General features: G+C 38.8%; 1 protein-coding gene across 12 annotated transcripts in view; it reads right to left on the reverse strand.

Moving 5' to 3' along the window:
* Positions 1–25,567, reverse strand: part of RBMS1 (RNA binding motif single stranded interacting protein 1) — a 214,896-nt gene that overhangs the window by 25,278 nt on the left and 164,051 nt on the right. For all 12 annotated transcript variants that reach the window (XM_031651305.1, XM_031651304.1, XM_021923656.2 and 9 more), the window contains exons 3-6: positions 19,540–19,598; positions 14,592–14,683; positions 5,672–5,829; positions 3,008–3,087 (exon numbers count right to left, since the gene is read on the reverse strand). In XM_031651305.1, coding sequence (XP_031507165.1) covers positions 3,008–3,087; positions 5,672–5,829; positions 14,592–14,683; positions 19,540–19,598 — 389 coding nt within the window. The remainder of the gene's footprint in view (positions 1–3,007; positions 3,088–5,671; positions 5,830–14,591; positions 14,684–19,539; positions 19,599–25,567) is intronic.

The raw sequence follows: 25,567 nt of genomic DNA on the forward strand, positions 1-25,567 counted from the left end.
GGGAGGAGACAAGCCCTGAACAGAGTCTTGAAGGCTGAGGAAGCGACAGCCAGGCTAAAGGGAACCAAAGGGATCCGGGCCATTGGAAACCATGAGAGAGAAAGCCAAGAAAAATGATGCAGCACGCTGTCTTGGGAATACCATTTGGAGGGTACAACATTGATATTGTACCTTCCAGTATCAATGTTGGAGGAGGGTAAGCAGGAAGGCAGAGGATGGAGGCAGACAGGACTGCAGAAGTAGGCAAGGGCTCCTGTCACCTTTGGCCTTCCATGCCATTCCAAGAATCCTCGATCTTTCCTTCTAACTGAGAGGGGGTGGATTTTTAACAATAAAGTGACACATAGGTATATATTTTATCTATCTCTGGCTACAGTCAGGGAGAATATCTTAGAGAGGTAAGAAGAAATAGGGCTGATGCAATGGTGCAGATGAGAGATGATCAGAAATTAAACTAGGCAGTGGTAGGAGAAAGGGACGGAGAAGGTAGATTCTAGAAATAATCAGGAAGAAAAATTTAGGGACTTGAATGATTATTTGTATGTGAGATACAAAGGACAGAGGAGGCAGGGGAGTCCAGTCCTGGGTTTCTAGCTTGGATGTTGGGGTAGATACTCTTTCTACTAACTGAGAGTAGGAAAACAGGAGGAAGAGTTGAATTAGATGGGAAGTGAGGTAAGGGGGCCTAGTGTAGTTCTGGAGAGGATGAATGAGGTAACTGAGGTCAGGCAGTCTGAAACTCTGGGGAACAGCCAGGATGAGAGATGAACGAGAATCAGTGACTATGAATATAAGTAATAGTTAAAACGTTGAGAGTAGATGAAATTATCAGAATCCTGAGCCAAAAATGGAATTCAAGGCAACACTAACAATTAAAAGCAAATAGAAGAAACAAGTTTACAAAAGAGAAGGATTAACACAAGATGGGAAGAAAACAGAGACAGGTGTAAAAGAAGTCAAAGGAGGACGCATTTGATGGATGAGTGAGGGGCCAGCAGTCCCAAATACATACAGCAGACAGACACAGTATAAAAAGAGGGGAAATTCTCCAGATGGGGTAATCAGGAATTAAGAGTTACAGGTTGAACTGTGTGGAGTCCTAACACCCAGTCCTCAGAATGTGATCTTACTTAGAGACAGGGTCATCAAAGTTAAAGCAAGATCATGGCGAGGGGGTAGGCTTTCATCCAATACGGCTGCGGTCTTCCTAAGAAAGGGAAATCTGGGCACGAGACAGACGACAAAGAGGGAAGGTGCTGTGAGGAGATTCGGGGAGAAGACAGTCATCTACAAGCCAAGGAGAGAAGCCTGGAACAGATCCTTCCCTCATTGCCTGGCTTGGGTGTCTGGATAGAAGGAACCAACCCTGCTGACATCTTGATCTTGGGCTTCTGGCCTCCAGAACTCTCAGACACTACATTTCTATGGTTTAAGCTACTCAGCTTGTGGTACTTTGTTATGGTTGTCTAGCAAACTAATACTGCAAGTTTACCAAGAGGAGTTTCAACCACACACCAGGAAATGTCAGATTGGAGAGAACTGAGGCATAAATGGGAAGTAAGGAAGTGAAGACTACACTTTAAAATGCTGACATGAGAAGGTGCTATAAAAAACCAGGGTGCTTAGTTTAGTTTCTAGATTGCAAAGACTTAAGTGATTTCAAATACAAATGGCTATCTTCTTGAATATTTTTGGCATGAAGTAGTTCAGTTTTTGTTCACTGAATCCTGTGATTAAAAATGTCTATTGTAGTTACGTTCACAAGTTTCGTTCCTAGTGTTACTTGTTTGCACATTTCCCCCCATTTCCTCGCCAATTAGTCTTGCTAGATATCTGTTATTTCAGTAACTGAAATTCAAATTTCTTGGCTTTGCTGAAAAAAAAATTAACAAAAGCAAAAGACAGAAACTGAAATTATAGGAGAGTGAGGCAATGACTGGCAGAACAATGTCGCAATGAGATGGGATCTCAAGGACAGCTCTGAAACCCTTGTCCATGAGACTTTAAGAAAGGAGACTGGTAAGACTGGATGTGGGTGTAGGTCCCCTTGCTGGGAGAGAGCAGGAAGCTGACGGAACTTCTACCTGGTGATTTCAATTTTATTCATCAAGTAGGAAGTGAAGTCATCCACTTGTGAGTTAGGGAGGGGGTTAGGTAGGGGACTGAGCAGGCTGGGGAAATTGAGAACTGCTGTTAGGGAAGGGTAAGGAAGCCGAGTGAGGACTGGTGGTGCTGAGCAATTGATCAAACTGAAGACATTTAATTTGTGGTAGTGCCAATCTTTGCCTGCATGGATATAACAAGAGTGGTGTGGGTGAATTATGGCAGGATTAATCCAGGTTCAGTATTCTGCCGTGATAGTGTGACCAAGGGATGGGGTGCAAGAACAGGAGAATGCCACTTAAGAAATGATTTTAACACTCAAAAATGGAGACCAGATTTAGTAGGAAAGAGAAACAGGTAAAGGAGAATGAAGTGAAAAGAGAAGGATCCCTTTGTATTTCAGATCAGGGTTTGTGGGAGTTAGAGTAAGTGTGACATTAGAATGAAAAACCCATGAAGTGTGGTGTTCTTGGTAATGACAACACAATGTAAAACCATGGGAGAAAGCGGTTAAAGTGGAGTGGACACAAAGGCCATAGGAGCTGAGGTCCAGGCACTGCTGGGATAGAAAGGTACCACACACTGCTCAACGGATATGATCGAATGAAGGGAGGTTCACTGAGGATGGTGATAAGGTGGTTTAGAAGCTGGCTGCTGCATCGAAAGAGGAGTGAATTGCACAATGCTTTACAAGCCAGCTCCTTACCACTGCTTCCATTAACATTTAAACATCCAATGCCTATGCCTAGGGAGAGGTGAATTTTTAAGTCTTATTTGTAAATCCAACAAAATGCATCTTAAAGAGCAAAATGAGGGGTTTTTGTTCTACTGACGTCATCATGTGCTAAAGTTAAACATACATCATACAGAAGACTACTGATAAAGTTTCAGACAAACAACATACCAGAAACTCCTGGTGGTGTCTTAATAAATTTTCCATTAAAATGACCAATAACAGCTTCGCATTTTTCTGTTGATTCCATCCTATTTATAATAAAAATAGAATACATAAATATTTAAAGGTCTCTTAGCTTTCCTCTTGTTCTGTGCATGCATAAACATTCTTATAGGTTTTTTGGATACAAATGAAAGCTAGTAAAAATGTGAATATGATAAAGGGTCTATTCTACCTTTTATCTAACTGCTATTTTTGTACTTCTATAGTAAAATGATAACTGATAACAAGAGAGTATATTCTGAAGCAAAGCAAGAATCAATTATATTGAGTGTTTAAGATCAAGTATATCAAATGTATAATTTTATTCTAATTGTTGTAAAACTGAAAAATCAATACACAATAGCTTTGTTAGCCATAATACTGAATTGAAGAAATAACAGTTTAAAATACTAGGGTATTTTCTACTTGCTAAAATACTAGTCATTTTAAAATTGTCTTTGCTTTTACAAATTCACAAAGTGACAGACTAAAAAGTCATGATAACAGCCAGTATCAATGAGAGGGTGCGCCTTACATGCTTCTTACATTTGCTTCAGGTTTAAAATTAAATTTAGTGAAGTCAACTATATACCTTTTCGCCTTGGCTTTGGAGGAGTAAAGGTTGGAGGCTAACTTTACAACTTACTCTATACCTACAGGTGGATGAAAGTATCTGAGAAACATTGCTGGGAACTTAAATTACTTCAAATTATCTTTCTTTAATAGAAGAAACACTGAATAATCTACTAAAAACACTCTATACACCTGGACTACTCAGAGAGTTACATCTTAGTTTTAACAAGCAGTGATAGTTTCAAAAAACAATGTAATTTAATTGATTTCTGTCTTTGGATACAGAAATGATACAACTTGATCTGTTTTCAGAACACCCACAGTAGTGACAAAATGATGCTAAGCTATTCAGTGACTCACTTGCGTCATTTTAGCCAGTGCATCATACGCTGGAGATGCTGGCCTTGGTGACTTACTACTAGTAGGATATTTTAGTTTTATGATAAAGTTATCTGGCCTGACAGGAAGAGCAATGAACTAAAAATGCAGATGAACCAAATTCTAGCCCCTGCTTCATTATTTGGCAGTTAGGTAACAATGGAAAAGTTCCCTTTTTGGTCTCAATTTTCTAATATATAAAACAACATGTAATAATAATGCTTTGTTGTTGATATATCACAGGTCTGAGGTAAGATGTGATTGTCATTTGTGTATAAAAGTAAACTCTCAGAAATTCTTCCTACAAAATCAAAGTCAATACTTTAAAATATGTACACATTATTTGTTATTGAACCGTATTAATAAATTTCTAATTAATGCATCATATAAAAATCAGCTTTGGATTAGAATTTTGATAAAAATCAAAGAGCTTTCTATTTAGTATTTTTCCATCAGAAACCAAAATAACCACTACTCTGAAGTGTTTTTCTTTTTTTCTGGGGAGAAAAAGATAAAAATTAGACGGAAGGAGTAGAGGGCACTTTAGTTATGACTAGACTTTTTTTTTTTTTTTTTTTTTTTTGAGAGAGACGTCTGTCACCCAGGCTGGAGTGCAGTGGCATGATCATGGCTCACTGTATCCTCCAAATTCTGGGCTCAAGCAATCCTTCTGCCTCAGCTTCCCATGCAGCTGGGACTATAGGCATGTGCCACCACGCCTGGCTAATTTTTAAACTTTTTGTAGAGAAAGGGTCTCGCTCTGTTGCCTAGGCTGGTCTCAAACTCTTGGGCTCAAGCAATCCTTTCGCCTTGGCCTCCCCAAGTGCTGGGTTTATAGGTGTGAGCCACTGCATGCAGCCCCTAGAAGATTTTCTTTCTTTCTTTTTTTAAGACTAAGTCTCGCTCTGTTGCCCAGGCTGGAGTGCAGTGGCATGATCTCAGCTCACTGCAATCTCCATCCCCTAGGTTCAAGTGATTCTAATGTCTCAGCCTCCCAAGTAGCTGGGATTACAGGCGCCTGCCACCATGCCCAGTTAATTTTTGTATTTTTAGTAGAGACAGGGTTTCACCACGTTGGCCAGGTTGGTTTCGAACTCTGCCCGCCTGGCCTCCCAAAGTGCTGGGATTACAGGCATGAGCCACTATGCTTGGCCTAGATTTATTTCTTTAAAAAAAAATATCTGAAACAGAAATTATAAAATGTTAGTATTTGTCATATCTGTGTGGTGGTTACACAGGTATCATGTCCTTGTCTTACTTTTCTGAATGTTTTACATATTTCATTTTAAAACCTAACCCATTTACTTTACTGATGAATCAAATTTCCATCGAATAAGAAAAAAACATACTGATTTATCTACTGAATTCAGGAGACTGTTATTTTTAAAAAGTTAGAAGCATCCTGAGCTAAGGACACACACACGTTCAGAACTTTTGCTCATGTGATAGTTCCTTTCCATGAGGATCCAAATATTTAGTGTGCTCAGCTTCATGAATTCTAATGAACTTGCAAAAGATCTGGAAAAATGCAGTCTGGTATTTACACATAATTTAAGTTCATGGTGCAACTGCTCCCGTAACCCCAGCTGAAACTCTCTCTTCTTGGTCATTTTTAGTTTTCCAAGATAACTAGGCAAAGCTATTGTTGTTGACATAATAAAGACAGGGCACAAGGCTTACCTAGCAAAGCCAACACCACGGCTTGTACCACTGGAATCACGTAGTATCCTTGTAGAAATAACTTGTCCAAATGGTTTGAGCATATTTTCTAGTTCTTGCTCATCCATGGAGAGTGGCAAATTAGAAATGTACAGGTTGGTAGGATCTTGTTCCTGTTGCTAAAACAGAACAGAGTGTTGTCCATTAATTTCCAACAGAAGGTGAGATATTTATGTTAACACACCTATTTTTATTAGCTACTTTCTTTGCTCAAGTCCTTTTAAAGTACTCAGAACCTCAGAACACCAAAGTCACCTTGGATGCTTGAAAACAGTGTCTGAAGCTTGGACAATCTGTGCAGACCAGACATGATCCCACCAAGCCCTTCTTAGCAGATCTGGAAATGGCACTATTGAGTTGGAGAGGATGCCCTCATGGAACCACAACTCTCATTTGTTTACGGTGTTTCTAAAAATAACTGACCTCTCCTCCACTGTTATTTTTAGGAGTCCATTTTAGGCACACTATTGCGCAGGAGACTAAAACTGCTAATAATTCAATTTAGAGATACATGAAGGATTCTGGACCAAGTCATCTACAGTCCAATAGGGATCTGCCCAAATTCCCATCCTCTGCTCCATAGCAAAGTTCATACTACTTTTGAGTCATGATCACCAATAGTAAAAACAGCTAATTTAACGAAAACAAGAAATCACAAGGCCATATAAAATAGTTAATTCTGGGTAGGGCAAATTTTAGACTCTTGGAAAAGCTGAACTCAAGAATAGATGGGGGAGGAAATACTTTGTTCAGAGGACATGGCATTGACTTGGGACCTGAAGATCAAGCAGAAGTCAAGAGGCTTGCAAAAGGCTATCTAAGGGGTTTGATTTTACTTTGTCAGTCACTACTACTTCAACTTTCCTACTTAAGCAGTGCTGAAAGAAAGGAGAATAATTATGTATCTATAGGCAAAAGGCAAGGTAGCCTTGCCAGAGCTGCAAAATGTTCTTGAAGTCTTGTGTTTTATCTTTAAAAAAAAAGTCATGTAAATTTTGCAATCTACTTCCTATCTAAGTTTATTTTAATGGATAAACAATGTTTTTGACCTAATACCAGTAAGTAACACTGACACTCCAGGAAGATAAGCCATGCTTATCTTGTGATATCATGCACATGAGTTGCATAACGACATTTCAGTTAATGGCGGATGGCATGTATGATGGTGGTCCTGTAACAGAGATGAAAACTTCCTATCACCTGGTGATGTCTTGATGATCCTGACCCTGTGTAGCCCTGGCTAATGTGTGTGTTAGTGTCTTCGTTTTTTATAAAAATTTAGAAGGTAATAAATAATAAATTTTAAAATAGAAAAATGCGTATAGAATAAAGGTATAAAGAAAATACTTTTGTACAGCTGCACAATGTATATGTTTTAAGCTAAATATTACAAAAGTCAAAAAGTTAAAGGTTTATAAAGTAAAAAAGTTACAATAAGCTAATTCATTAATGAAGAAAAAAAATTTTTCTTTTTTTGAGATGGAGTCTCACTCTATGCCAGGCTGGAGTGCAGTGGCATGATCTCAGCTCACTGTAACCTCCACCTCCCGGGTTCAAGCGATTCTCCTGCCTCAGCCTCCCAAGTAGCTGGGACTACACGCGTGCGCCACCATGCCCAGCTAATTTTTGTATTTTTAGTAGAGATGGAGTTTCACTATGTTGGCCAGGATGGTCTCGATCTCATGACCTTGTGATCGATCCACCCACCTTGGCCTCCGAAAGTGCTGGGATTAAAGGTGTGAGCCACCGCGCCTTGCCAGAAATAAATTTTTAAAAATAAATTTAATGTAGTCTAAGTGTACAGTGTTTATAAAGTCTATAGCAGTGTAAGGTCTTAGGACTTCCCATTCACTGATCACACACTCACTGACTCACCCACAGCTACTTCCAGTCCTCTAAGCTCCAGTCATGATAAGGGCCCTATAAGGGTGCACCATTTTTATCTTTTATACCATATTTTTACTGTACCTTTTCTATAGATATAGAAATACTTATCATTGTATTATAACTGCAGACAGTTCACGCCATTCTCCTACCTCAGCCTTCTGAGTAGCTGGGACTACAGGCGCCCGTCACCACGCCTGGCTAATTTTTCGTATTTTTAGTAGAGATGGGGTTTCACCATGTTAGCCAGGATGGTCTTGATCTCCTGACCTCGTGATCCGCCCACCTCGGCCTCCCAAAGTGCTGGGATTACAGGCATGAGCCACTGCACCCAGCCATGCTTTAAAGTCTTGATTCAACTTGAAAGTTTACCGATGAGGAAATAATATTAAAAAATGCTATAAAGCAGAATCTCAGAAAGAACTGGGCTCTTAAACCACTCTTTGATATAATGAAATAGAGTAGACTAATGCAGGAAAGTATTTCCTATGATGTTAATGCACTTGTTTTCAATAGCAAGGACCCTGTCAGTTAGAAACCTAATTTCATTTGGGATGACCTTTAGCGCTAATGTTATTTATGTTTCTTTTCAAATGGTCAACATATCCTGCAAACACTGCCCACAAAGTTGAATTTAAAAAAAAAAGGCGGGGGGGAGAAACTCCCAGCTGGCAGCACATGCCACAAAATAACAAAGTGTCCATGAATTATTTTTTTCCTAATCCCTTCTTTTCATGGGTGTTTTTTTTTTCTTTTTAAATTTTACTTTCTTTTTAGTTGTTGTCCATGCATTCTTATAACCACACATTCACTGTGAACAGGACATACAATACATGCAATAACTGGTGGTGGTTCTTGAAATGAGGATAGTTTAGTATCTTTAAAATCAGTGACAACCATAACTGGGTTATTATTTACAATGCTGTCTGAAAAAAATACTTATTCTTTCAATTATAGGTGACCAAACATAAAAATGGGGTCAATGGGCCTCCTTTGTCCCTGGGCATGGAAGGGGTTCAAGGGTTTCCATAACAAGCAGAAAACTAGATCCCACATTGGCCGTCAGAGGGATAAACAGCTACTAACGTTCACGTGAGTAGAAAAGCCAGGCTTGGAAGTCTTGCACAGCATAAAGCACTCAGTCATCATCCGAAAGAAATTAACAAAAACCTCCCCGTGAGCGTGGAACGGTTCCTAAAATGCAAGAACGGGGACTTGGCAGTAAGAGCAGACATCTGTTTTCTCTTTTACGGAATAGGTTCAACAACCAGCAGATAGCCGGTCACTGGCATGTGACTGCAAACTGCTCAGGGCATGGTTGAAGCTCTGGATGGAGAGGGGGAATTACATTCCTGCTCGTGCGACTGCCTATTTATTGAAAAAAATGTGTAAACTTCCCAATAGCCAAACAGCACATAAGGATTTGCTGACCCCCATCAGGCAATAGGAGGAAATGAAAGGCCTACAGAAGCCACTTTGTTAATAGATATAAACAACGTCCATTCGCCTTTACTGTCTTTGCAGCTCATTATCTGCGTTTCTTTTCCTTTTATAGAATCTGAGTCTTTTATTTGAAAGATGTAAACATTTGTAACATTTGCCTAGTGTAACATAAACAGGTTTTCCAAAAGGCCCAAAGCCATTAGGTTAAGTTTCATCAGTGTACTTGACGGATATAATTTTTAACTGTCCCTTTCTTAATTCTCAGTATCTGCCCAAGCTTGGAAAAAAGTTATTTTCTCACTTAATTAATTTATTTGATCATCAACAAAACAAACACTAAAAACCTACCATATGGTAGGTACCAGGCAAAGCACTGAAAATTAAAACATGAATAAAAACCAATCACTGGTCTCTAATGCCCTCATTTTGCAGTTTTGCAGCAATTTAGTTTTGAATATTTGTGGGGTTCTTTTTCAACTTAGGTAGCCAGTATGTCAAGCAATATTATATTTCTGCCCTTATCCTCTAAGTGATTGCTCTTAATTTTTTTCTGACTATATAAGGATGAAAGACTTTTAATATATAGCAATATGAGTTTTCAACACATTATAGTATCCTGATTAGTTCACTAGAGGAGAGTGGAAAGTGATGGGTCCCCTCCCTATCACACAAGCACAGGGGCTGGACTTAAACTTCTTTTAAAAATCACTTCCCCGCTGGGTGTGGTGGCTCATGCTTATACTCCTAGCACTTTGGGACGCCTAGGCAGGTGGATTGCTTGAGTTCATGAGTGCGAGATCAGCCTGGGCAACATGGCAAAACCTGGTCTCTGCAAAAAAATACAAAAATTAGCCAGGTGTGGTAGTGCGTGCCTGTTGTCCCAGCTACTCAGGAAGCTGAGGGTGGGAGGATCACTTGAACCCAGGAGGCGGAGGTTGCAGTGAGCCGAGATCGCCCCATTGCACTCCAGCCTGGGTGATAGAGCCAGATCTTGTCTCAAAAAACAAAACAAAACAAAACAAAAATCATCTCCCCGAAAGATGTGTGTCAGGTGCTCCTTTATCCAGGCAGCATAAAGGGGCTAAGTCAAGTCTAGATACTCAAACTCACGGTTCTACAGTATAGAACGATAAACTCACTGATATTTAAAATACCTCTTGTAACTTTAATGATATCATAAAAAAGAAATCAGATCTAGGAATCTCAAGTCATTCTACAGGGACCTAAAGAAATTCACAATATGCAGAATGTTGGCAGCTGGCCAGCACCTCTGAACCTGAGTACTGGTCCTCGCCACAGATGATGGAGGAAGAGGTCCTTTTCCTTAGCCAATTTATAGTATCAAGCTTTCTAAAGAGGTCTTTGAACAGTGCTCATTTTCAACCTGGGGGAAAGCTAGTATTTGAAGAGCGCTGTAGACATGACATATAGTGCCAGTCTATACCCAGTCCAGTTTTGAACAAAAGCATTGTAAAGGCTTCTTCAAAACAGTATATAGTTAATATTCTATGCTGCTTAATATTACAGGCATTGGAAATGATGCCTAGGTAAGTGTTCAGTGGTCACTCCAACTAAAGCCTCTATATTCTTAACAGATTGCTAAAATAGAACTCTTTCTAATTCTGTTTGAGGGGAGACCACAAAACAATGGGTGTTGGGAACTCCCATATTCCAGAGTGAGAAAACAGACCACCTAAAGACAGCCTGAAAGGTGCTTGCTGAGAACTGGTTTGGGACACTTAACTGACCACCCACCTCCTGTCTGTGTCTAAGAGACTGGAGAGACTGAGAGTGAGCATTTATGGGGAGAGAAACGCTGAAGCGTTCCCAGTCTCACCCTGTGAATTGCTTTCCTCTCACCATCAGTCAAGCAAGAGGAGGGGACCACTCAGGGAGCTTGATCTGTGTCTCAGGAACCTGAGTGGATACAACAGATAGATGCCCCACTTAAAAATCTAAGGAATCTTCAACGAGAAAGGATGAAAGGCTGACAAGTGTGGCCGGGAGGTAACTCTCTCCAAAGGATGACTGGAAAAGGTACATCAGATGTGGGCCACACAGGTAGAGTTGGCCCAGGGTTGTGTTAGATCCTCCCAAGGTGGTTGCTGCGAGGGGCAAGAAATCCCAGCAGAAAGGGGTTGAAGATAGATCATTAGATTATCAGGAGCTGACCATGTCAACCTGAGAACATGTATTCTTTCACTTCAAGGAGCCATAGGAGAAAGATTAGTTTAGCGGAGGTGGGGACGGAGTTGGTTAAAGATCTCAGAAAACCAAAGCATTCCATGAGAGAAAGCATCAGCATGCTGCCTGGCTACAGAAATCAACATCAGATGACCTCATTGTCAGGTCATCCTTTTCCAGCACACCAGCCCTGGAGGGGTTAAACAAAGCCACGGCTAGTAAGCTGAAGGAAGAGTGAGAAAAACACAAGCTCTGGAAATAGGAAAGAAATTAGTCATTTGCTCATCTTACTATAAGCTTGCTACTTGGAGCAGACCTAATCCAGGGAAGGAAGAAGCTTCAGCTGAAGATTCACTACATGATACTCAAAATTTTTGTCAAATAAACAGTATTGGAGTATTAAATTACAGGCATCGCACACTTAACATCATAATCTGTTCCTGAAAATCAGAAATTGAGCATCAAAATGTTAACCGAGAGCCTATTTCACATTATATTAAATAGGAAAAAATTATAATGTATTACACATCAGTCATAATCCTCAATCAAATTTTCTAAAATATAACTATTTTATTTTCCTATTTTTCTATAATTCCCAAAAATGTAACTACATACATTCATCATTACATCTGTCTCTGTGCATGTGTGCACACATATAACAAATGGTTCTGTTGGGATGGAAACACTGCTTCCTGATCACCAAATAATCAATATGGTTGTCAGCCAACAATTGCTTTTTAGGCTGTGATGTCTCTCTCAGCACCAACAATATCCAAGACACACATCCCTTATGTTAAATCTCAGGAGTTTTAAAAACATCTATATGTGAGTCTGACATTCTATAAACTGTATTTGCTATGTAACTTGAGACTCTGACTGAAAATATATTGAAACATATGTACGCTTCATGGAGTTTGGCTATGAAAAACTGAGGCATTCTACCAAAAAAAAATCAACCAGAAACACCTGAAACGAAAGCAGCTAGGGGAACTTCTTGAAATAATGACAGTGGCTACAGAAGTCATGAGAGTTGCCCTGGATTTTATCCAAAAGCAAGGAGCTTCAATGAGTGCATTATTAATAGAATGGACAGTGGGGAAAAGAAGAAAGTTGTTTTCCAAGTGTGCCCTAAAAGTCCTGCTTATACAATGCTGGGTTACCCATCGTTTACAGAACCAGATTAAAATTCTGCAAATCATTATGCAACAAGGTATCACATAGTCCAATAAACATATTTAAAACCTCTTTATCACCGTCTTTCAATAATGTCACAGAGAATCTCTATATGATGGACACATAATCTGAAAATCATGATGCTCAATATTTACAGTTTCTGAGGCCAGGTGTGGTGGTTCACGCCTGTAATCTCAGCACTTTGAGAGGTTGAGGCGGGTAGATTACTTGAGATCAGGAGTTTGAGACCAGCCTGGCCAACATGGTGAAACCCTCTCTCTACTAAAATTACAAAAATTATCCGGGCGTGGTGGTAAGTGCCTGTAATCCCAGCTAGTCGGGAGGCTGACACGGGAGAATCGCTTGAACCCAGAGGGGCAGAGGTTGCAGTGAGCCAAGATTGTGCCACTGCATTCCAGCCTGGGTGACAGAGCGAAAAAACTTCTTACTCTGGAGTTTAAGAAAATCTAAAGTAAGTTCAACTCAATGCAAAGTTTAAAAAATATTAAATGGCAACAGCTACTTAGAAAGGTGATTCCTTTTACTACTGAAATCTTTATGCTGATTCTTTCATTCAAAGTACATCTCTACCCTATAGCTGCATACAGGTTTTTCAACATCCTTAAGGTCCTCGTAGGCAACTTATCCGCTTACCAGAGTCCTTTAACTTCTATGAACCTTCTTATGTGTATGTAAATACTTCTCAGGGAACAATTACATGCTACAATTCAGAAGTAGCAGAAGACAGTATAAAATTACTTTCCTCTTTACTTGAAGAAGCCAGATAATATAAAAGTATTGCTCTTTTAAAAAGAATACTCACAAGATCAAACCGCTGAGTTTCGGGCTTGAAAATATTTTCTGTAGCAATTGAAGAACTCAGGTTTTAAAAAATTTACATAATTACACAGATGTCTTAATAACTGCACTGTAGGTAGTAGGTATTACGATGTAATGCAAACTTACATTTGGGTAATAAAGACTGGGACATAAATACCAGTTTATTCAGCAGAGACTCCTAAATGTGTTTGGTACATAATAGAATGTGTATTATGGAATGTAAGCACTTAAGAGATGCATGCCATTCCAAGTGTGACTCTCCTAGTTGGGCCTTAGCTCTTCTTAACAAAATTGAAAGTGGGGTTGGGGGTAGATGCACTAGACAGTCTAAGGTCTCTCTAGCTTTAGAATTATGACTGCACCTGAACTAGGGATTTAGATCATGTAAGGCCAACTTTTTCAAGGCCATCAAGTCTACCTAAGGCATCATTACTTTTGGAAGAGGGTCTGAGCATCTTAAACTAACTTTCGGGATGAAACAAATGCAAAGAGAAAGACCCAATGACTGGCTGATCAATTCCATTTACATCCAGAAACTGTGATATTCTAAGTCAAAACCGTAGCGGTAAACTACCATAAGATGAAAGTTTTCAAGAAAAATGTACCTTATAATTAACATCCATGTGTACTGTGCTAAAATACGTATAAAGCATGAAACATGGTCTCCCATTTTATTATCCCCTAACATTCAGGTATATTACTCACCTGAAGAAATTTTCAACAATATTGCTCATCTAAAATACGCTAAAAGTTCATCAGAAACAAGTCTTGAATAAAGTCATTATAGAACTACTAAAAAGTAGATTTATATCCCATCAATAATCAACACCTAAAAATGTTTTACAACTGTACAATAGAAATAGCATCTGTAGCTTACATCTGCATTAAACTACTTGTTTTAATATTTGTATAATGTATGTGCCAGTTATATATATTTCTGAAATAGAATATGCAATTATCTTTTGAAACATGTCTAGAAGAGTACTCATTCCTTGGGCACTGACATTTAAATTTTTTTTTTTTTTTTTTTTTTTAAACAGTACAGATCTTAAAGACTCACAAACACCTGATTACCTGAGAAAATATGCTGCTATTTCTCAATTTACTTATGGGGTTACATAATTTACTATGTAAATTTTATGTATTTATAAATCCTCCTTCATAGATTAAGTTACGAAGAACAGTCCTCTGCACAAGAGTGACTGTGGAGGCTGCGGAGGCACAGGACAAGCGTCCAGAAGGCGCTGTGCTGAGTGGGATGAAGGGGAGATTGCAGATGCGGATAGAAAAAGCAGACCTGTCAGGCTTCACAACCAAAGCTGTGGAACAGAGAAGCGATTGCCGGCTCTCAACTCACCTTTGCCATTTGAGCTTGAACCCCACTGGCCTTCAGGGCAGACACAGCTTTTTGAGCTGCTGCAGGGCTGTCAAAGTCGACAAAACCGTAACCTGAAATGCAAAAACACATTTAGTATTTAAGCATTATTCTGTGGTTAGGTAAAAAGTAAAAGAACAGCTCTACTTTGTTTCTGGTGCAGGCAAGAGAGATGAAAATGTCCTGAGGGAGCTAAGGCGTTAATAGCTGCAGGCTGGCGGCCTCCTGGGCCCTTCTTCCCTGTCACCAGCCAGACAAGCCTCCCTTCAGAGGGAGTTGGGGGAGTAAAGAACCAGCGTTTCCCTAGTCAAGCTCTGACGTGTCTTGTATTTACTCGAAACAAACAAACAAAAAGACATTTAAGTTGCCAACGAAGGTTAAAAAAAGAAATTAAAAAAAAAAGGAAGAAAAAAGTCAACTTCAGAGAAATAGCATTTTAATGATTCAGTAAGAAAGATGGAGCCATCCTACAGAGTCTACAAATGACAGAAACAAAAATTTTGTAGATAAACTTGTATTTTTAAAAATTAGAATACGTACCACTATTAGACACCCCCAATATAAAATAATCTAAAGTTTAGTACTCAGTTAAATACATCATACTTATTTTCTTAAAATACAGCTCATCACACCCCTTCAAAATAAAGAAGAGCTGGGGAAAATGCCTCAAGGCACCTAAAATATATTTTGGCAGTTCATGTTCTAAAGTCTAAAAACAAAACAAACACATAACCTCCTAAGAGATGCACTAGTTTGAAGTTTCCTTATCCATAGCTTTACAAACATTTTTAATGAGCTGGTCATCTGTCTTTCCAGGCCACAACAAATCAAAAGCAGAAAATTAGGGGAAAAGCAGGGCTGGGATGATGGCAGGCCTGCTACAGAGTAAGTATATGAATGGCATCTAACGGTAAAAACTAACAAGCAATGAAAGAGAAAAAACTATGCAAAGAATAGGACTTACACAGCATAAGCACTAATAGCCTCATGAATCTCAACAGATCCCATGAGTATCACTGTATCAAAGTAGAGAATCACAGACTTTTCACTGTGATAATTATAAGTTATTGAGAAAAGGGTCAAGTTATACTTAGTAGACTAAAGAAACAGGGTACCATGCAAAATACCAGCACCTTCCATGGAACTCAAACTAATTTTAAAAGAGTAAGAACACACTTTGAAAAAGAAAAGCATCACTGGAAGGTTGTTTAGAAGAGGAGCCAGTCCTATCATTTACTTACAGAAATATTACTAAGTAGTAGTAATTTAGATAGTATGATACTAGTGACAAAATCAACATCAATACAATCAAACAGAAAGCTCAGAAACAACCCAAAGTCAGTTTTGCAGTATTAGTACCAAAAATATGGCCTGGTAATGAAGTAAGTTATAATGAGATGGAGCAGACTATCGACTACAGGAATAGATGTTTCAGGAGAGATAAATGTTAAAACTGAAACAAGAAGCAGCTTCCTTATATTACTTGGAATTGGGCTGAAATAATTTGATTTAGACAACAGAGAAACAGCCAGGCTGCAGAGCAAAATGAAGAGGTTGATCTAGGTAAAACAAAGAATGCTACTTAAGTGCCAGGTTAGAAATAAGGTTAAACATATCTTGGATGTTTTTTAGACATCTGTCGTCCATGCTAACATGCAACAATGCTCTGTGGATACACACACAGGCATGTACATGCACATACGCTCTCATACAGTTTCAGTGGGTCATAAATGAGCACCCAGCTACAATGAAATGATACAGCTTTTACTGATGGATATTTAAGTTTTTTTCCTTCAGTTTTGCTATTGTCAACAAATTACAATAAACAGAAGATCTCAATTTTGATGTTATTGTATTTGAAGTTACTACCAACTCAGGTAACATTTGTATTCTGTTATCTGTTATTTTCTCATAGAGAAATCCATAATGCTTGTATTTTAGTTAACTGTCAACATCCTTTTCTGGCCTTTCCCAATGCCTACCACACTATGGCTGTTTTATAACCATTTGCTGAAGACAAACATAATAGTTAAGTATGCAACCTTGTGCTCTTTCATGTTCTCTATCTGTATTACTTTCAAATAAATAGAAGACAATATAAAATTTCAGTTATACAGGCTCTATGGATTTGATTATAATAGGTGTAAAGACGTTTTTGAAGGCAGCGTTCACTAAATAACATGGCATCCTCTCACTGAGGCTTCCCAGGAGAATTCCTCTCAGGTTTCAGGATCACGAATAGTTATGTTATTCCTGCTCCCTGGATTTTCCTCTCACATTGTGATGATTGAATCATAGGGAGAGCTATGTTTTTTATTTTTGCCATGGCCACTAGGAAACACAGGGACATTTGGTAATAACTTAAAGCTGCCTGCTTTTACCCTTAGTTTTCCTGTCAGTCTAATTCATCCTGAAACTAATTTTGCTAATGTGTGTAAGTGTTCTGGTCTTACATGCACTTCTGTAAGTATAAATAATCAATCAATTTCATAACCAATCTTTTGTGAGCTTTTTTTTTTTGTCCTGAACTGCCACATTTACCAGTATTGGAGGGCCTAGAAATGCCTTTTGTTGGCTAAACTTTGAGAGAAATTGAAATGTAAAATAGCAACTGAATTGTGAATTTTAAAATTTAATAACTTAGGTACATGTTTTTCTAATACTTCCTTCAGCTTAATTATCTTGAAAATACATGTTCCAAACATATGTTTTGTGGCAAAAAGTGTTCTGTAACCCTCTAAGATCTCTCATTCCCATATATAAAGTCCTTTGATCTGCTTAATCTTAAAAAATTAGTATACAACACAAGTAGCTTTCATTTACATTAATATTCTATAATCTTTTATGCATTTATTTTATATTCATTTATCAATCATCTATATGCCTATCTATCTACCTATCACGTCATCTTGGGTAACATGTTATCTAACTTTATTATGAGCTAAGTTAAGTGTTATTTCTTCTCATTTGTCCTGAAATTACTTTTTTCTTGCTTCTAGGATTTTATAAACCCACTCTTACCCTCTCCACTCACTCACTCAACTACCGTCTCAACCCACCAGATATCTGTTGACACCTATTGCTGGGAGGCTTGTGTGAAGCAGAGAGCCCTGGAAGGTTTCTATTGCTGCCCACATACCCAAAAGCAGTGTCTCCCAAGACCCACTTTAAAGGAAGTTATCCAGGAGACTTCTTGTGTCTAAAATCAGTTCTGAATTAGTCCTACCCTTAGTTAGAAGTTCATAAATCTCTCTACTATGGACCCTTACCAACTGTTAAGGGTTTGTATTATGACTACATGTTAGATTTAGCATTAGTTTATTTTTTCCCATACCTTTTCTAGATCATGTAGAGCAATTTGAAAAGGCTTCTATGGAATAGGTTGCTTTTGGAGCAGAGTGTAAAATAGTGTGGTTTTCAGTTCAGGGATGTGGTGAAGAATTCAACCTCTGGGTCCTTTCTTTTACTTAATTAGGGCAGCTCTGCTTTTTAACACACTGAGCCGACATGTAAACTTTCTTTTGGGATGGGGAAGAAAAAGAGATGAGGTAGGGTATGGATGAAACCACTCGTCTACTCTGATTTCTCTCTAGTTTCAAAGTGATGTTGGTGATCAGCTTCCTATTTTTATGCCTGCAAGAGTCTGTTTTTCTTTATAAAACCAAAAGATTTCTTTCTGTGTCTCTGCTCTCCCAAATCATTTATAAATGTTAAATAAGACTAATCTTGGAAACTAAGTATATGCATTTCAGTCTACAATTTGACTCTCTCTAGTTTAATTCATTTAAAATATTTACTGGGTACGACTCTACATAAAGCACGTTCTATTCACTGTCCCAAGGCAAAATTGCCTTAATGTGCCATGTTGATTAAACATGGGCTTAGTTATTTGCTACAATAGCTCCTTTAAATTTAGGCACTTTGAAGAAGAGACAGAAATACAATGAACCACTTCAAGTCTAGATTAAAGGAAATGCTTGGCTTATAAGGAGAGGCCCCTACCATAGGGTTCATTTATGTTCTCTGCCTTTTTCAGATTGTGCTAAGCCACTGCCCCGTCACCACTACTTGAAAAACTGGGGTCTAATTAATGAGGAGATTTGCCTTCTCTGCCTATTCCTGTCAACTTATTTCAGTTCATGGGGTCAGTAGTTAGATTCAAAGTCAGCTGACTCTATTCTTCCCTTTTCCTAGAAATCACATGTCTATTGTTAAGATGCTGGATCATTAAAAGTCAGAACCACAGAGCATCAGTGCTGCTTACTGTAGACGCCTCCTCTTCCAGCACATGGGGCTGGATGAGCTCATCCTAATTACATGGAAAACTGAAGGTCAGTGCATCAAATTAATGCAGCAGCATATTTCAAAGGGGCGCATGACCTCCCCTCCCTATTACAATTTGGTCAGTGAAAATGGTTCTCCCCTCCCCGCTGCCAATATTGTCAACAGGCATTCAGCAGAGAACAATTGGGAGTATTGAAACATGTAATTAAGTACTGCTTAAAACTACTCTATTCTAATTAATAGAGCCAATTTGCACAATATGTAATCTTTTCAGTTCTTTAGTACAGTCCAATGGTCTTCAGTAAGCAGCTCTAATCTCCTCAGGCTCAGGAAAGAAAAGCTATTTTCTAACTCTACTCCCCTTTTAAAAGCAAGGGCTAAATGCCAACCAGTATTTTGCATGTTAACTCTACTGGCGTCAAATCTGGAATTCTGGCAAACTGCTAGCTGCTGTTGGGTTTGTAGCCAAAACCCAACCAGGGACAAACGTAAGCAATATGCTGACACTGTGCAAGACAGAAACTGGGTGATATATAAGATCTGGTTTTTAATAAAATGAAGGTGGTTTTGAACCAAAGATCAGGTTTTAAATTCCATCATTTTTCTAAAGCTATCATTTACCAAATAACCAGCCAAGAAAACATACCTTTGCATTTGTTCGTTGTCTTATCCAAAATTGCCTTTGTGGAGACTATTTTCCCATATCTAAAAAAAAAGAAAAAAAAAAAAAAAAAGGAAAAAAAGAAAAGAAAGAAAAAGAAGTTATAAGGAACCCTTATTAATGCCTAAATCCAAAGAACACACGTCCTTTTCAAACATCTGCAAACTTTAAAGTACAAAATGTTCTTTACTAAGAGACAGGAAATGAGAATTCTAAACTCAAAACTGAAAAAAAGGGAATGGCTAGGCCTCTCGTTTGAATCGTGGGATTGTAGTTTGAAGTTCAACTTTGAAGAAATCAGGTACTTACCTGACAATCTTAGGACAGAAACATGGGATGTGGACTCTATACAAAATATTTTCTTCTAATAACGTCAGTGGTAAAATACAAAGCCAAATGCAAGGCTATAGAATTCTAACAGGAAAGTACTCTCCTATGATCCACACAGCTTTTATGAAATAGTAATGGGGAAAAACTGCTTGCATTATTCTATTCATTTTGGTTCCATGGACAGCACTGCAAGGCTCCATATTGCCACAGAAGGGCAGGTGTGAGCGCATGTTTATGTTTAACACACTTAATGGTGCCAAACAGATCCTTTTTACTGAGGACTTTCATAACTGTTCATAAATACACTTATTTACACCACGTGTAATTCAGTAATAATAATTATACAGTAAACTCACTAACTTGTGTGCATGCATATGTGTCTAAGAAATGGGCAATCAAGAATATAATGAAGAATATAAGAATTAATCAGGGATTAATCATTAATTTCATGAAGTTTCTAAGAGAAATACGTTCAGATTCCTTATGTGTCATAGATGCTGGGGAATATAGGAAAAATTAAGAACATTAAATTTAGCATACTGCTACTGAAAATGAAGCGACAGTATAATGTAAATATGAACTGAACCCCATACTCTCTCCATAGTGAACATACCATAAGGAAAAGCACTGTTATCTATGCCTGCCTTCTAAAAACTGAGGGAAAAAAATTTGAAAGATAACTTTGAAAATTGTTTCTTAAAAATCAAAGTAAGGCTGGGTGTGGTGGCTCACACCTGTAATCCCAGCACTTTGGGAGGGCGAGGCAGGTGGATTACTTGTGGCTAGGAGTTTGAGACCAGCCTGGCCAACATGGCAAAATCCTGTCTCTACTAAAAATACAAAAATTAGCTGGGTGTGGTAGTGCATGCCTGTAGTACCAGCTACTTGGGAGGCTGAGACAGGAGAATCGCATGAACTGGGAAGGCGGAGGTTGCAGTGAGCCCAGATCGCACCACTGCACTCCACCCTGGGTATTAGAGCGAAACTCCATCTCAAAAACAAAACAAAACAAATCAAAGTAAGACTCTGGGAAATGCACGTAACTTACTTGATGCATCTGAGTCTCAGGTTTCCTCATTTACAGTCTACTTTCCTAGATATTAACTTCGAAAATTCCACATTTGCTCTACTTTAATTTTCTCATGAATGATTTTGAGGACTAAAAAGCATATTACATTTTTTTAGGAAATGGAAGTATTTTGTAGCATTTTAAGCCACTGTGAATATTACAGACTTGTATTTTATGCACTGAAACAAGCTGAAATATATTTATCTAGAAGAAAAAAAAATACCTTGAACCACTTCTCTCCTACAGTTAATCTTCCCTATGTTCACTCCGTGTAATCAAATTATTACTAACTAGCATAAAAGTAAAGATAATTTCAGGTTCAAATGACAATTACATCTAAGAGGCATAATGCTGCACAAACACCTTCAATTCCCTGTTGAGATTGTGAGCATTTTAACAACATTAACACAGATCACTAGGCTTACAAAGAAATAATCTATAAAAATCTACAAATGAGAAAAAAATAAGTGATTTAAAGACAACCTTTCAGCAACCATCTATCTACCTAGGTTATATGCTTGATATTTACCAGCTCCTATCGTTTGGATATTTCACCCACCCAAATCTCATGTTAGAATATGATTCCCAGCTGAGCATGGTGGCTCATGCCTGTAATCCCAGCACTTTGGAAGGCCAAGGGCAGCGGATGGCTTGAGCCCTAGAGTTCGAGACCAGGCTGGGCAACATGGCAAAACCCCGTCTCTACCCGCCCAAAGCACAAAAATTGGTTGGGCATGGTGGTGTGGGGCCTGTAGTCCCTGCTACTTAGGAGGCTGAGGTGGGAGGGTCGCTTTAGCCTGGGAGGCAGAGGTTGCAGTAAGCTGTGATCTCATCACTGTACTCCAGCCTGGGTAACAGAGTGAGACCCTGTCTCAAAACAAACCAAACAAAAACTCCCAATGTTGGAGATCAGGCTTAATGAAAGGTGTCTAGGATGTGAGGGTGGATCCCTCATGAATAGCTTGGTGCCATCCTTGTGGTAGTGAGTTCTTGCTCTATTAGTTCCAGTGCAAAGGGCCTGGCACCTCCCTCCTCTGTTTTCTCTTTATCCATGTGATCTCTGCACACACCTTCTCCCCTTTGCCTTCTGCCAGGAGTGGAAGCTTCCTGAGGCCCTCACAAGCAGCAAGTGCTGGTGCCATGCTTCTTGTAAAATCTGCAGAACCACGAAGCAAATAAACCTTTTCTTTTAATAAATTACCTAGCTTTAAGTGTTCCTTTATAGGAACACAAAAAAATGGACAAAGATACTTGTGTGCACAAGTCCTTGACAAAAGCACTTCTAGATTGTATCCCTGTTTCATATTTTTCCAAAAGCAGCGGGGATGGTACGTATGATGCCAATTTGGGGTAAAGAGATTGAGAGTCACAGTGATTAAGAGGCTGCTTGAGCTCTCCGAGTTCAGGGCATTTTGTAAACCAAACAGAAGAAAGGCTACTTAGGAGAAGGAAGGTAAAGGGTTGGCTTTCGACACTTCTAGTTCTGCTTTCAACATTTAATGATGGGAAAGACTGGAAAAGGCATGGAGCAAGGGGAATGAGGAAGTAGGCAAAGAGAAAAGGCTCAGTAGTGCTGAATGCAAGCCACACCACACCCTCTCTCAGCCTCTTTGCTACGTCTGGCATGAGTCCGCTATGCCAGTGCACCTCCCTTCTCTGTGGCAGGTACTCCCTAATCTCATTCCATCTTTCACAGTCCTCTTTCAGGGGTTCTTCGCCCATTCAACTTCCTCTTCGCCTTCCTTAACTGAGTACTTTCATCAAGTTTAATATTTGGTCTTCAACTGTTTCTTCTCTTAGGAAATTCATTCAGTGCCACAGTTTTAATTAATCAATCTCCTGATGCTGCCCAGTTCTTGTGTGTGTATATGTGTTTTTTTAAAATCACCAAAGCTTTGGTTTTTCTCTCTTCCTCTTTCCACTTAAATAACTTAATATTTTATTAAGATTCTTAAATATCTAGTGAAATATTTAAGTAGTGAAATATCAAGCCCATCACTTTCTAAATCTCATCTTCAATAGTACCCCAAACATGGCTTTCCCTGTCTCTCTCCTCATCTCTTTTCATTCACTAGCACTGTCACTCTCCCAATCTCCTACCAAGCTCGGGGTCCTTGTGCCATCACTAACTCAGTAATTCCTGTATCCAGGTGATCAATAACTCAGTTCTGAGTTTTGCCTTTGATATGTTTCCAACATTCACTTTCTCCTTTCACTGTTCCTAGACAAATGTAAAAAACACATAATAGTTCTCCCTGCATCCAGCCTTTCAACCCTGTCTGTTGCATTAATTTACCTTAAATATCACTTTAAACATCTCTCCATTACCCTATTCTACCTATGCTTGAACTTGAAGAACCTGTTCAAACGTTATCTTTTCCATGAAACTATCCCTAATCTCTTCAACTATTTGGTTGGCTATTTTCTAAGAAATTAGAAAGGGCATTACATTTTTTGACTTCCTACTTATGTCCTAGGCACTGTGCCAGGTACTTTGCATGTATGCTCCTATTTAATTAACTTCACAACAATCTTATGAGGTAGGTGTTATTATTCCCATTTGTGCATATGAGAAAACAAAAAGCTCATACAAGTTTTGAGCATTACACCTTGCCTGAAATCCCGGAGCTCACAAACGAGTAAATTTTCACGGCAACTTATCAATGAAATGATTGTGAGAAACAATGACCTCTGAGTATGGAAGTAGAAGAGTAATGGAAGGTTTGTATGGTACTGAAATACTCATTTTCTAAGCACAGGCAATTTTTTACTTGTTTGTTTCAAACATAAGAAATAAACATGTGGCTTACGGTTGAACGAGGAATAACAAGACAGAGGATGCTGAGCAGAAAAAGAATGATTTCTGACATTTATCAGTTTTACTTTCTATTGTGGTTTTCCTTACAATTTGTGGGCTAAGACTGAAAGACTGTGATTTCACAGAACATCAGAAAACAGATTCCACTCTGTCTGTGGGGCAGCTGCATACTGGCCTTCTGCAAACAAGTGGCACAGGAAGCTGCTTATTTGGATTTACCTAAGGTACTGAAGGGTTTCCCTTTCCTAAAACATTCTTCTTTTGGGCTGTCCACTCAATTATACCACTCCCAGCACAAGAGGCTCCCATTCAAATACAGACCCCAGAACTGCAAGATGCACCGTTGAAATCCGTCAGGCCCTAGCTAAGTTAGCTCCTCAGTGGGTGACTTGGATACCTTATTGTGTCACTGGAGTATAGAACCAATAGTTTTTGATGTCATCAGAAAAGGGCCAGGAAAGGTCCAGATCTAGAATATAAGGAGGAGCCTTATATCAAATGGCACCTCAGGGACTGGGATAAGGAGTGGGAGGGTTCACAGCAGTCATTATCTCTCTCTACTCATTTTACTTGCAGTAAGATTTAAAGTGAGGGGTGAGGGGGAGCTGTTATAGACAGTTAACATTTAGTCTAATTCTGTTGTCAATCACCAATGCCTGTAAGAGTAACAGACATCTGGGTACAAATTCACAAAGCAACCAGATCTTCACCTACCCTTGCTCCTATCTGTAGCTTAATATTTATTTATTTATTTATTTATTTATTTATTTATAATCATCGGCCAGGCACAGTGGCTCACGCCTGTAATCCCAGCACTTTGGGAGGGTGAGGAGGGCAGATTGCTTGAGCTCAGGAGATCGAGACCAGCCTGTGCAATGTGGCAAAACCCCTCTTGATAAACAATATCCAAATTAGTTGGGCGTGGTGGTGTGCCTGTAGTCCCAGCTACTTAGGAAGCTGACGTTGGGAGGATCACTTGGGCCTGGGAGGCAGAGGTTGCAGTGAGCCAGGATTGCGTAACTGCACTCCAGGCTGGGTGACAGAGTGAGACCCCATGTTTAAAAAAACCTCATTGTTACGGAATAAGGGACATATGATGTACTAGGAGAAACAGGCCTCCTGACTGGTGGAATTCACACTCTAAGGACACCAAGAAAGTGCATGACCAAACAGCAGCATGGTGTAGAATTTTATGGAAAAAAAAAAAAAAGAGTGACTATGAAGATTCTTTGGGTTTTATCTGGCTTCAGAGTAACTGGGTTAGACCACAGCCCCAGCTACCCAGATTACAATATTCTTCACTAAAAGTAGATAATCTACTCCAGAGCAAGCTCTGACAGTAAAAAGATAAAGAATAATTAAGAGACATGACTATACAATAATATGAATTTCAAAGGGAGAGGATAACAGGTAAAAGTTCATGTTCAAACCTCTCGGCCCAAGTGAACCTGGCTAATAAAACCTTTTGCTTAGAATTTACTAAAACTTTCTTAGTTTGCACCACAGTTTTACTCATTTCTTTACTTCCATTTAGATCTCCTCTTTCATCTGCTATAATATAAAATTTAGGTGTATCTTAGTTTGCAATTAGTATATAAAGCTTAATTTTCTCCTTTGCTTCCATCACTTAGTTCCTCCTAAATTCTACCTTTTTGGTAATTTATATTTACAAAAGAAACACAAGCTTATTGTAATTCGAAGACACAGAAAAGTAGGTTGAAAAATTAAAATCACCTGAAGTCCTGGATATGATTATTGGTGCATATCATTATAGACTTTATCCAATGTGCACATAC

The sequence above is a fragment of the Papio anubis genome, chromosome 10 (assembly GCF_008728515.1).
Source record: "Papio anubis isolate 15944 chromosome 10, Panubis1.0, whole genome shotgun sequence".
Lineage (NCBI taxonomy): Eukaryota > Metazoa > Chordata > Mammalia > Primates > Cercopithecidae > Papio > Papio anubis.